The 13,236-nt window shown below is 40.0% G+C and overlaps 1 protein-coding gene across 8 annotated transcripts in view; it reads left to right on the top strand.

Moving 5' to 3' along the window:
- The window catches only part of ntng1a (netrin g1a), a 102,272-nt gene that overhangs the window by 4,486 nt on the left and 84,550 nt on the right, over positions 1-13,236 (top strand). For all 8 annotated transcript variants that reach the window (XM_057322387.1, XM_057322380.1, XM_057322379.1 and 5 more), the window contains exon 2: positions 3,441-4,134. In XM_057322387.1, coding sequence (XP_057178370.1) covers positions 3,889-4,134 — 246 coding nt within the window. In that variant the 5' untranslated portion in view covers positions 3,441-3,888. The remainder of the gene's footprint in view (positions 1-3,440; positions 4,135-13,236) is intronic.

Raw genomic sequence — 13,236 nt, 5'->3', positions numbered from 1 at the left:
GACCTGTCCTATTGGCAGACTGTTTATGTTAGAATCACTGATCCTGTGCAGGTGGGTGCAGACATCCCAAGATGCTGCAATAGCACAGATCTCATCGAGCGCCACACCTCCCTTTATATCATCACCGGCCGAGACACAAATGACAGACAGAGAAATGTGGTAATGGAATGGAGGGTTTTGGAGAGAGAGATTTGCATTATGGAATCTGATGTCTAATAAAGCAAAACAATTTGACATCTGGCAAGTCTCTGCTCTGGCAAGTCTGGTGTCTAAGTGTATGAGCAGTCCACTATGCTTTTTTTAGAGTTTTAGATGTGCAGGCATGCTTCAATGGCCCTGGGGATGAGATCGAACGGAAAACAGATGATTCGAGTTCATCCTGGTTCTGTCAAGGTCATGTAGAACCTGTAATTTTTTTAATAAAATAAAAATAAAAAAACGTTTAGCTCAATCTGTTGTCCAAAACTACATAAACACCTTCATGTGTGTATCAAAATGTTTGTGGGTGATAGGTATTTGCCATGTGGATGGATAGTGTCAGTGAGCCCACCCTGGGGCAAAAATAATAACTTGAATTTAACAAACATATAACTTACATGATTACTATTTCTTTTACTTTTGAGATGTACACGTCCCAAGTACACAACGCTTTATGACTGTATTTATAAGGTACATGCCCTGTTATGGTGGAATTATTTGTGAATCCTCTCATCAGGGGCTCATGTTAAAAATGATAGATGTTATAGAAGGTGACCTGCCTCAAATCGCTTTTTTTCTATTAGAATACATCCCACGCTGTGTGCCAGCCACCCTTCCCTCACCAGAGGCAGAGCAGAATAATTAAGGGGACTCGTATGTGGATCATAAAGTGATAACAAGCGGGCATGTGTGATCTTTAATGTGCCCTAGACATTTATCCTCCCTGTTTCTCTAATGGCCCATTACACCAGCCTTGTCCCTCAGTCTTTCGCTCTCTCTCAGTGTATCCGTCTCTCTTTGGTTGCTCTTTTACTGGACCCGTCTGGTGAAGTCTTGTAGTTCTGTATACTCTGTGCATTATTCCACAGATGTCAGAAGGTAGTTTGTTTCATTTTATTGCCCCTCATTTTCTCCTCCTTCAACATAACAACCGTTAAGAGATTTTCCCACTCCTTTTGTCTAAAATGTCTTTTTTGTCCAAAATGTCTTTCTCTCTCCTCCCTCTGTCCTTATTTAATCTAGAGGATCTAATCAGACCATCCATCCATATCCTGGATAATGGTCATTGTGATGGAAGTGATGAGTTTTAATAGGACATGGTCATACTTTAATTTACAAGTTTCTTAAAAAAAACTGACTTTTACCAGTGCTTCCAGTATTCATTTAGATTAATCCACAGGTTAAATGTCTAAGCCAATGCGGTGGAAAATAATTAGAATGGAAGAATAGTCTGTATTGGATGTTTTATATTTATTAAAGTTTAAATACAGCTTTGTTGTCAGCAATTAATGAAATTAAAAATTCTGTATTCCGTTGGCACCAAAAACCCCATTATTTACTCAACAATCTGACTGTGATTTCATGCTCCGTGTTCTCCCAATTGGGAATTATGCTCTATTACACACAACCCCACTCAACTCCCTGTTTGGTAATTTTACAGTGACAGCAATTGTGCAAATTATCTTTAACCCACTAGATTCTTCTCGGAAGAGCAGAGCTCATGCACAGAGCTCTTGTCTGAGGCTGGTCCGCTGTGAGGCTGCGCTGTAATCTCACTTGCCGCCCCGCCTCTTTTGGGGAACACAAGGTTAATTGATCACTGTGGGGCTTGTGACGGAACGAGTGTGGGGTCAGCAGCTGTATTGACTGGACAGACTGATTAACAAGCACTAAAATGCTCCTGGCCCCTGCGTTCAGAGCATTTGGTAAGTCGTCGTCAATTATCCCCCTGCCAGCCTCCATCAGGGGGAACTGGCAACCTTTGCTCTCTCATCGTTTTGGAGCTGTGCAGTGCAGAAACTGTGATTTTGCCAAACGTGCATAGGCGACTCTAACAGCTCTGTATCGATTTCTTTTACTGGACAGCCAAAGAATTGCGAGCAGATTGAATCTGACACGTTGCATTTGGCTTCAAATATGTGTTAAAAAGAGAAAAGGTGATTGAAAGATCTTCATAATTCATACTGTACACCTTTCCTGATAAACAACATTTTAAACAGACAAGAAAAAAGTAAATCCGCAGATGTCATGATGTCAAAGCACAGCAGATCATGTACGTAAAACATAAATGTACTTTAATAGTGTCTATTAAAAACAAAGCAAGAAATTCATGAGCCAACAAGATTCATTCTTAAAGATGTTTTTTTTTAAGAAGCCTAAAAGCAAGCTTAAACAACAAGCACAGATCTCACAAGTACAGTTTTTATCTCTATATAATAGCATTTCGCTCTTTTTTTATATTATTCTGAAGCAGCACATAAGGGCAGAACTTTTTGATTTTTTTTCAGGTTTTGTGTTTTAAGAGATTCAGTGAAATCACCAGACCATTGAGACTGAGTGAAAGCTCGGATGAGATCTGTATGCAGGACAATAAGATCATGAGAATGAAGATAACTCAGATGAAGGCCTTAAGTGCACTTGTCATCATAGGAATCCATCTTTAATTTAAACTTCAACCCAGCTCTACTAAAAGCTAAAGATTCAACCATTGTAAAGTCAATGAAAGATATCACTCACCATCGCATTGATTTCACTTAAAAGGCAGTTTTTTCCGCAAGTCATCCCTGTTTTTCAAGTATCGATGTATACCGTAAATTCCGTTTAGAAAGCATGAGGTGTTTGTGGTTTTTGTGTGCAATGCTTGCTGTGAAATATTTAGATGGTGAGCTTTTCATAATGACAAGGAAAAGTATTTCATGTTGTTCAAGAGAGGTGTAGCACATTATATTTAATCTCGCTACACGAGCAGTTTACTGGCCTGTCTTATGGGCTCCAGACTGACTTTAACATGGTGCCGAGCAGCAGATAGCATGTTTCTATAGTAACTTTTGTGAGAGTAACCCTGTGGCTTTTCCTATTCACGATTTCATCAATTTCTTCACAAACGGCTACCAAGCAATCATCAGCTTTGTGGTCTGAATTCTGACCTCTTTATATTCTGTAATTTCATTTTGTGCCATATGTCGGTATCTGTCTTATATTTAGAATCAAAAGAAATTGTTTGTGATCTTAGGTGTGGTGGAAGAGAAAGGAGCCACAGGGGATTATGGGTAATGTCAGGAGTGGATGCATGGATTGAGTTTTCTTTGATGGCCTTTTAGATATCGGATATTTCTCTTTGAGGCACACCAGACACCTGACTGGCACCACCATAGAAAAGTTGGAGCGCAAATTTCCCCTTGCTGTCAAACACTATCCCCTAGCTGATATTCACCATCACCTCTCTTCTTTTTTCTGTGCAGAGTGCGGATGCCAGGCTGCAACAGAGGATGACTGACAGAAAGCAAAGCTGAGACAGCTGTCAGTCAACATCCAGACAGAAAGGTGATTCGTCAGTGTGTCAGAAGCCCTGCTCTGTCTTCAGTTCAACCGATCGCTTCGTCTTCTCTTATCTTTGCCGACACCCTTGCCTCTGCCCAACGGAGACAATAAAAACCAGAGGTGGAGATAGAAGCATTTCGGTTTGCTCTCAGCCCTGCCAACCTCACCAACAGGAAGCTGGCATGCGACCACACCCCCTCTGGCCCACACTCAATAAAAATTGGATTATTTTATAAAGCAGGCCTGCATCCTCTTCTTCGCCTCTCTCTTTTGCTATACCTGACGTCTTTGAGAGGAAAGGAGCGGACGGATACTTTACACTACAGTGAATAATCTATTTGAAGTGCGGCCCACCTAAAGGAAGCAGCCATGCATTTGCCGCTCCTGTTGACACTGCAAGCGTCATGGCTGACAGTGTGTCAGGCCACGCAACACTATCCCACAACCTGGGGACACTACGACTTGTGCAAGTCTCATGGGTACACGGACGAGGGCCCGACCTGGTATTACATGGCCTGTCAACCAGAAGCAGCAGACATGACCAAGTACCTAAAAGTAACCCTCGATCCCCCCAACATCACCTGCGGAGACCCACCAGAGACCTACTGCGCCCTGGTGAGTGACTGAATCATATTGATGCAATCGATATTTACTCCCATTTATTCCTGTCTCTTTTAGTTTCTTCATCTCTTCACAATGCAGTTATATCACCGCTGTCTTTCGGAAATCTTAGATGTCTAAATTCACAGTTTTTCAGGAAGTGGAAGAAACACTGTACTTTTTAAATGATTAAGTACCGAGTTGACAGGCACTTTTTTAATACTTTTTATTGGTCAGATATTTGTGTGGGCGACTAATAATGACTTATGGCAGAAAGATAAAAATCGCAAAATATGTAGATACAATGTTTCAGAAGGACAGCAGTGGTATGTATTTTATTATATTTTATCGATTTTATTTTATATTGTAATATATTTTACAAATCATATGTTCCCCACACATTCATTTTTTAAAGTGTGTACGAAATGTATTAAAATGTATTCATAATCCCAATTTTTTATAGTTTTTTGCTTGTGGGATGCTGTTTACTTTACAGCCAAGGGGACGAAGTGCTCACAAGCACCTGATAAAATTAAACATCACATCTGACCCGTCTGCAAGATTTATGCCACTGTATTAACTGCTAATAAGGATTTAAAATCTAGTTTATGTGTAAGTGGTCAGTTCATGCGCTGGGTCTTTGACTGTTGTAGTTTATGTGCTCATTAATTATCTTACTTCGGCTTTGATGTAAGTCTTCATGTTTGTGAAGTGGTGTCTGTAATTAGCATTGAAACTGGATAAAAAACAATTGTTAGGAGGAGGAAGGGAGATAGGAGAAGACAGAAAGAGGAGCAGGCCTTTTATAAGCAGTGAAGTGTTAAATGATAAAAGTGGTATTTTTACTTTTACGCAGTGTTCTTTTGAAACTCAGAGCTTGCCTGCATTGTGAGAAATTCCTTTCATGGATATCAACGTGTGTGTTATTCAAAGACTGTTTCCCAAGTACAACAGTTTTGCAGAAAGAAAGACGGGTTGCTTACAGTATTTGAGGATTCAAAATAGGAAATGGATGGGGACAGGCCAATGAGAGTCCTCTGAGTGACAGAGGACCTAATATCTGGCGTGCGGGCGGTGAAAAGTGAATTATTCAGTATGTTTTGTCGTTAATGTGTTTTATTCATAGGATACATTATTCAGAGCCATATCTGGGAGGCACTTTTGAAAATGCTGACTCTCTTTGATAGATTCCCAAGGTTACCGCAAGGGCTGTTATCCATTTTGGAGGGTCACTGTCACAATACGGTTATGCTTTCTTGTTTCCCAAGGGTCTAGAGCGAAGACTTCACATAATTTCACCCCAGCTTACCAGTGTGTTGGAATTGCTATAGCAGGTGACTAACAGACAGCATTAGAGTGTGGTAACCGTGGTTTACATTCCTGGCTTTGAAATCACCCTATAGATGTACAGTCTTCCCATGGTGGTTATGATGGGAATATAGTTGGTTGTTGAGCCAAACGAGCCTGATTTACGAGTTGAATACAATCGTTTTCCTTATCGCCGTGTTATTATGCCCCCCAATTGTAGGGCAACATAAATTGCTCTTGACCAGCCTCGAAACCGGCTTGGTTTTCTTTCAGTGCGATCAATTCCTGAGCTGTTAGCCATGAATTGGCAGCATACATATACTGAGATATACTGATAATGCCAATAACAGTTTTTATGATGTCTGTAATCATTCTTTTATTTCCGGCTGTTGCCATTAGTGTACATTATACAAGAGCTCAATCCTCTGTAATTGATTTCTGCTGGCCATGGGCTTCTCTCTCCCTCTCTCCCTCTCTTCCTCTCTGACTCTGCTGGGCTGTTTCCACTGATTATAAGAGCCACCGCGAGCAGACAGTGAACCCGCTGCAGGCTGGACAGAGCGACTGGACAGAGCCACTTGCTTAACTCAGCCATCTGAAGCACTGGACAATTCCATTTGTGAAACGCTCTTATTCTGCCACGGGTGGTGATGTTCTTTTGGAAAAAACTTGACACTCTACACCTTCAGTGTCCAACAAGACATAATAACCCCTTGCCCCCACTGCCCTCTCTTTTACACCCCCTCTAAAGTATAGGAACCAGATGTTTTGGGCTTTATTATTGATATTGGACAATCAATGACAATCAATGACAAAAAGATCATTTTTCTCTTTTCTACATGGAAGATCTCTGCATGCCTCTCTGACATTTCATAATAAATGACTGCCCATCACCTCAAGCTCTTGGCCATCTCACCTGCACCTGCGATGAGTATCCAAAAAGCTGCCCTCGTATTTAACCTCTGCAAGGTCTTACATGTTACGCCTCTGCTCAGATCCCTACACCGGCTGCCAAAAATTTGCTTGAATTGTCATATGCCATAATCTGGCCACCACTACCTTCAGTCTCTCAGTTGTACATCCCAGCCACTACATCTATTTTTGTTAAAATGCTTCTCAATCTTTCCACTTTAGGGTAATCAAGTTTTGGATATTTGTCCACAGTTATCGGTTGGGGTGGAATTAATTTTCAATCGTTTTTAAATTTCTAAAAGTGGCAAAAAGCAATGGCTTTTCTTAGTGATAGAGTTGTTTCTCCAACAGGTACAAAATTGAACAACTGAACAGGTGCTAAAGGAAATTGATTGTTTGTAAAAATCATAATGGCTTTAAGCTGAAGACCGTCCCATTGCGGCATTGCTCATACTTTCATTATTCTGTAAATGACACCGCTTTATTTGTGTTTTGATATATAATTCTGACCTTTCCCTGCGTATTTCTGTATGATATTGCAGAGCTCAGGGAGTGATGGAAGACATTTTGGCTCATCAGCCTCCTCTCACAATGGTGCCATTCCTCAAGTGGCTTAGCATTGACATTTCAGTGAGATTTGAGTGTGTTGTCAGCTACAATATGCCTCCTCTCATATTTAAATGTGCGTCTCCATGAAAGCCGAGGGGAAAATGCTCCTGCCAATACAGTGTAGTTACAGACAAATGGTGACATTCGACTTTAATCAAATAGTTTATTCATGCTGAATTCATGCTGAGAGATTGCACAAAACCAGCCACAAAGCAGCTTTTTAAAAGTGCTGACTTTTCATGAATGGACCGAGGCAAATGTTTGCATTTTAACACTATTGAAAAACTAATTACTTTTTCAATAGAGCTGTTAAACATCTGAGGGGTTCTGCCACATGATTGATATATTTATTTGTTTTTGGTTTAGTCGAGCCGAAGAGCTGATAGAAATCAAAGGCGGCTGCGGGGACTTACAAAAGCGCCTGCTCCATATCACAGTCCAGCAGTTTTGAACTGAGCAAATCAAATGGAATTATCAATCTCACCCCGGCACCACTACGTTCAGTCGGTAGAATAAAAATGTAACGCATGGCTGTGTGACATTCAAAGTCTCTAAGAGAATGCTTTAACAGTTTAGCTTTTCACAGTTTTAAAAATTAGCACAGTTTGAGCAACATATCATATTCATGATCTTAGAGTTTTGTTTAGCAGTTGAGTTAGTTCATTTTAGACACTCATCGCCATTTTGTGCAAGACGTTAAGACTCACTTATATCACTACCAATTAGAGATCTATCGCGGGACCCGATACGGATTCTTGCGGCGTGGGATTAAATTTTGGGGATAAAAGATGGTAGCGGTCAGACGGGAGCGGGTCTTTGGACGGGTGCCCACTCCCGACATCCTTCTAACTGACCACATGTAGAGCCTGATCTTAGGACTGTGTTATGCATGTGCTGCACGTGTGGACCAGTTTTTACTCCGTTTTAAGTTTAATTTGCACACGTCAGCAGCCCCCAGACAGTGCGGGCAGGTCGCCGAGTGCACCTTAGAGAAGAGAGAGAGAGCGTTCGTGTTTTTTAGAGGGGAGACGGTCATCAGGACATTTCTTGTATGGATGTTAAATAGTTCGGTTAAAAAAAAGTGATTTCATTTTGCACGAGCGCTAGCTATATATACAGTATATAGCTATATAAGCCAACGGGTTTCGTTAATTCATATTTTGCTTATAGTTTGAGTGAAAGACTTTGTATTTAATAGATTTTTTTCTGTGACATTTTGTCTACTGTATTGACATTAAAATGTAAGAACAATGTTGTATATTGACAAGACGATAAAAAATAACTGATATGTTTTTGTATAGCGTATTTTATATTTGTTATGGAGAAATTTAAATGTGAGATCTTAAATGTGAGATCTGGCGGGATCCGTCGGGTCGGGACGAAAATCATTCTAAGCAGATAGCGGGTGAACACGAGTGAATTTTCAGCAGGAGCGGGTGAGTGCAGAATGAAATTTAGCGGGCGGTCCCGCGCAGACCTCTACTACCAGCGACCACTTGGATAGAATCCCAGCTTGTCTGTAAACTTTATATATCAGCTATTTGGTGTTTTTTTTTGTGGAAACATGCATTCAAAATGCTTTGCATCATGAATGGCAACAGCTGGGTTCAAATCGTGCTGATGGCTCTCCCGCCGCAGCTGTGTGCTTTGAGCAGGTCACTTAACCTCTGTCTGCTCCAAGGGCTCTGCAGAATGACTGTTTGTCTGTGTGACCCTTCTCTGTGCCTGTTATAGAGAAGAGAAGTGGAATAAAAAGAGAGGAATTCTGGAGAAGACCATATAAGAGAAAAGCTGCACTGTAAAACTTTGCTGTTTTTGCAGCAGGTTTGCCAGTAACTTACTGTAGATTTAATTACTACTTAATATAGATTCCAATTAGTACTGTTTTCAATTACTTTGACTTTTGAGATTCAAAATGAGCAAGAAGAGACTATGGCATTAGCACAGCAACACTGCAAAAATGTACATTCTTCCTAAGCATTTTTCTCTTGTTTTCTGTAAAAATATTTAAAACTTCTTAAATTACGATACATTTACATAGCAAGAAAAGTGACCCAAGATATTTGTCTTGTTTTATGAAAGAAAAATATATAAACTAGGTAAGTTTGTGCTTAAAAAAGAAATTGTACATTAAATCTACAGTAAGTTACTGGCAAACCTGCTGCGAAATTACAGCAAAGTTTTAGAGTGTGGAATCTGACTGAAACGTTGTAATGTAAAATTAGTAAAAAAGCTTGTGCCGAGGAGGATGGCTGACCGTTTGGCCTAGGTTGAGCACACAAAAATCTGTTAGCCGTTTACCTGTTTTTATTTTTTTACCTCCAACAGTTTTTTTTGTGCCCACGTTTATACGTTAGAGCATTTACACAACACACGGATGTGTTGCCGTCCATCTGTTGCAGGAGCGGTGTGATGCAGTGCAAGACCGTTTACGCATTGAGTCTATATTGCATGCACTGAATTAAAGTGATAACATTTACATTTATTCATTTAGCAGATGCTTTTATCCAAAGTGACTTACAAATGAGAAAAAAATGCATGTAACATTTTGTCAGTGAGCTAGAAACAATTGTTGTAGATTACCAAACCATGTTTACAAGTAGGATGATGGCTGAGCCAAGGGAAAAATGAGAAGAAAGAACAACAAGAAAGAAACAGACAGACACATTTTTTTTTAAGTTAGAAAGTAGACTGTCAGGTACATTCGGAACAGGTGTGTTTTCAGTAACACATGGATCGTGCTCAAAACCACACGAATTGACATGAAAATGTAATTAATTCACTGTAAGTGCGTGTAATTTCAGTAAACTATTACTTTTATTGTGAGAAAAGCTAAACACCAGGAGTTGCAAAGAACTAATCAAAATTCGACGTAAAAGTATGTTTTTAACACGGTGTTTTATATTGTGTGTGAGGGGGAAGCTTCTCTGCACAAAGTGCTAATCACGTGACAATTGTCGAATTTGTGGCACACAGAAGCCGCGTATCAACAGCAGACTGCAAACGAAGTATGTGTGAAACAGGCGTCTGTTGGTGTTATTGGTCCAGCTGTGCATTCAGGGCTTCATTTGCAGTAACTGAAAGATGCATTTTTTTCATAGGAGATGCTTCCTGTTTTATCTAAACTTGATCAGGAAATGGATTAAGTGCATTCAGCTGCTACAAAAAGATAAGAAAGTATTTCCTACACGCTGCCTGTCCCATAATGCACACTGACAACTTTTCATCAGTTATTTGTACCTTCAAAAATGGGCAGAATGAAGAGAACCAGCCAGTGGAAAGTCCTATTATTTTATACAATAAAGAACCTGCATGCCAAATGCACATACGGATATTGTGGCATCTTATCTTTCTCCTGTAAAGGTTGTGTGCTAGCACCTATGACAGTTTTCACATAAACATTTATTCTGATGCTGTTCAACTCAAATTATAACCTTAAACTAATGGCAGCATTTCTGAGTCACCATCAAACTCCGCAGCAGAATATTGAAAAATCATTTCGTCTGTAATTTGCTTTGTGAATATGTCCCACTGGAGCTCTTGGTTTTGAGAGCACCGTCATTTTGCTTCCAGTTCTTATTTCTATGACACAGGGAATTTTCCTTAATGTATTCCATTTGACTAAGGGCTTCTTTTCTCTCTTTCTCTATAATGCAAGACGAGGCTAAATCCCTCTCCTGGTAATGGGGCTTTTGTTGGTTTTTCCACAGTTCATCACGCATGGAAAATTCTCAGCTCAAACCTTCTCTGAGGACGGCTTCTAAGAATAGGCCGAATTCTGTAGTAGCCTTCTGAAAGGGGCCCTGGGATCCATTTACTTTTAATTGCTGTCTCTGCCTTTGGGCTACAGATCTTTAGCCCTCTCTCTTTCTTTCTCCCTCTGTCACACATTCCTTCTGTATTTGTTGTCTGTCTCATTCTCTGTGTTACTAGCATCATTACGCTCTCGTTGTCTGTGCAGTCATGGCGACTTTCACAATCTGTTTGGCCTCAGAAAATTTGAAGGTACAATTGGAAATTATTGAATAAGACCCAGCAATGGATCACACATACACTGCAACAAAAAAACTGACGCATTTTCTAAATGCTGTTAGAGCCACTGCGTCTGACATTTCATGTGATTGAGACAAAATTATGTGATTTGAATTAAATTTGGTAATTTGCATTATACAGTTCTAACATTATATACTGTATATCATGAATATACAGTAGGTTCATATCTGATGCTGTTACTACAGTCGCAATTCTAGGCAGTTTACGGAATCAGGCTTTCTTAATTGATTTCATTCTCTTTTTACGTCAACTCGATGCTTGCAGGAGGCACTTGAACCAACTGTTATTTCACCCAAGGAGTAGTCAAAAAGGTCAAAATCCATGATGAATGCACACCATGTTGTGCATCAAATGTGATAAATAAAACGAAGAGAAATGTTATAGGAAATATACAACAATCTCATAAATTTCTATTTAATTGGGATACAGTTTCTATGGGACTATCAGTTAATTTTTTCTGAAACTTTACCCGAGGTTGTGTGATAAAAACAGATTCTAACGCCGGGTGTCTTTTTCTGCAGCTCAGAGTGTCTTTTGAGGTTTGGAAAAAAGTTCAACTTTTCTGAAAAAAACGCCCTACGTCAAGCTCCTTTTTCATAGCTAACCAATGACAGAGACCTGTCATTTCCATAGCAACATGGGAGGAACGTGATTGGTCGAGGAGGCTCAAGCTCAAAAAAATAAAATGGCGGACGAAACGCCCGTTGGAGCATAGTTTTGTATTAATGTACGTTTAAATTTCACTTTCAACAACTTCTTATTGCATTTCTAGCGAGAAATTAGTATTGTTGTTTTTAAATATGTGATTAGTTATTGCGAAGATGCTCTTTGAGGCAGTCGTGGCCTAATGGTTAGAGAGTCGGACTCGTGACCAGAAGGTCAAGTCTGAACACGGCCTAAGAATAATGTCTGAACTGGACTGAAGACACCAGTAATGTTTTACCCACTGGTTTGAATTCTGTTTATAATACAAGGCCACAGATTTGGCATTGCTAAATTACTACGAAGACTAGCTGGTTATTGCGCTGGCACACTTGGAGTTTACAAAACTAGACCGTCGGTCCAACCCTCCCATGCATGCACCTCCAGACACAGCCTCGGTCCCAATCCCTGCTCGGTGTGTGTGTGTGAAGGAATGGGAAGATTACCAAATGTGCACACTTTCAAGATGTCAAAACCAAGCCATTTACTAATTGCAGACAGACAGAAACAGCTGGGTAAAGGAAGGGCAAAATTGATTGCCTTAAATGGCAACGTTTCCTGACCGAGGTATAACGGATTGATTAAAAAACTCTACACACACACGATTTAGGCCATCTCTCTCGTTTTCTTTTTTTTTTCAGAAGGGTCAGTAGAGGATGGATTAATAGGACTATTCATTTTCAAGAAAAGAAAAGGGAAAAGCTGTCTTTTCAACGGATAGCGCGCAATGAGAAAAGGGCTGAGGAGGTTCTTTGCAGGCCTCGAGGGCTGGATCTCTCTTTCTGAGAGCTGTGTGAAGACAGAAAGAAAGAGAGAGAGCCTGTGTCTGTCTTCACTGGCCCCTAGACAGGTCACCTCATCTTGGTGACTGACAGTTCAAAAATGCAATGATCTGTTACGTCTGTCCCAGGCGGTGCTGAGAAAACTCTAAATCAATAACAATGCAATTAGAACTGGGAATCAGATGCTAAATATTTCCCTGGACATTTGTGCAGAATGACATTTGCTTTTCAGATTAATTGCTAATGTGCTTTAGAGATGCTAGTAGCCTACAGTGGACTGCATAATGAACTTTTTTAATAAACAATCGACATTTTTATTCGTGTGCAATTGCATTTATTTGTATTTTCTGCAATGGTTAAATTGTATAGAGTATATGAATTGTGTCATTTAAAATTGTAAATTGACTTATTATCATATTTCCGATGCCACCGGCTTATGGGTAAAGAGATTTAACAAAAAGTGATGTCCGTAGTCACAACGCAAAGCAATCGAATACATGGCACTTTTAAAGGGGTCATATGACAGGGCTAAAACGAATATTATCGTTTGTTTAGATGTAATGTAATGTGTATACACAATTTAAGGTTAAAAAACGCTGTATTTTCCACATACCGTGAATGTTTGTATCTCCTCTTTGCCCCGCCTCTCTGAAACGCGCAGATTTTTTACGAAGCTCATCGCTCTGAAAAGCGAGGTGTGCTATGATTGGTCAGTTAACCAGTGCGTAGTGATTGGTCGAATACTGCAAGC

This window comes from Triplophysa rosa, linkage group LG23 (assembly GCF_024868665.1).
Source record: "Triplophysa rosa linkage group LG23, Trosa_1v2, whole genome shotgun sequence".
Lineage (NCBI taxonomy): Eukaryota > Metazoa > Chordata > Actinopteri > Cypriniformes > Nemacheilidae > Triplophysa > Triplophysa rosa.
The sequence above is the reverse complement of the archived record's forward strand: the minus strand, read 5'-3'. Positions and strand labels throughout refer to the sequence as shown.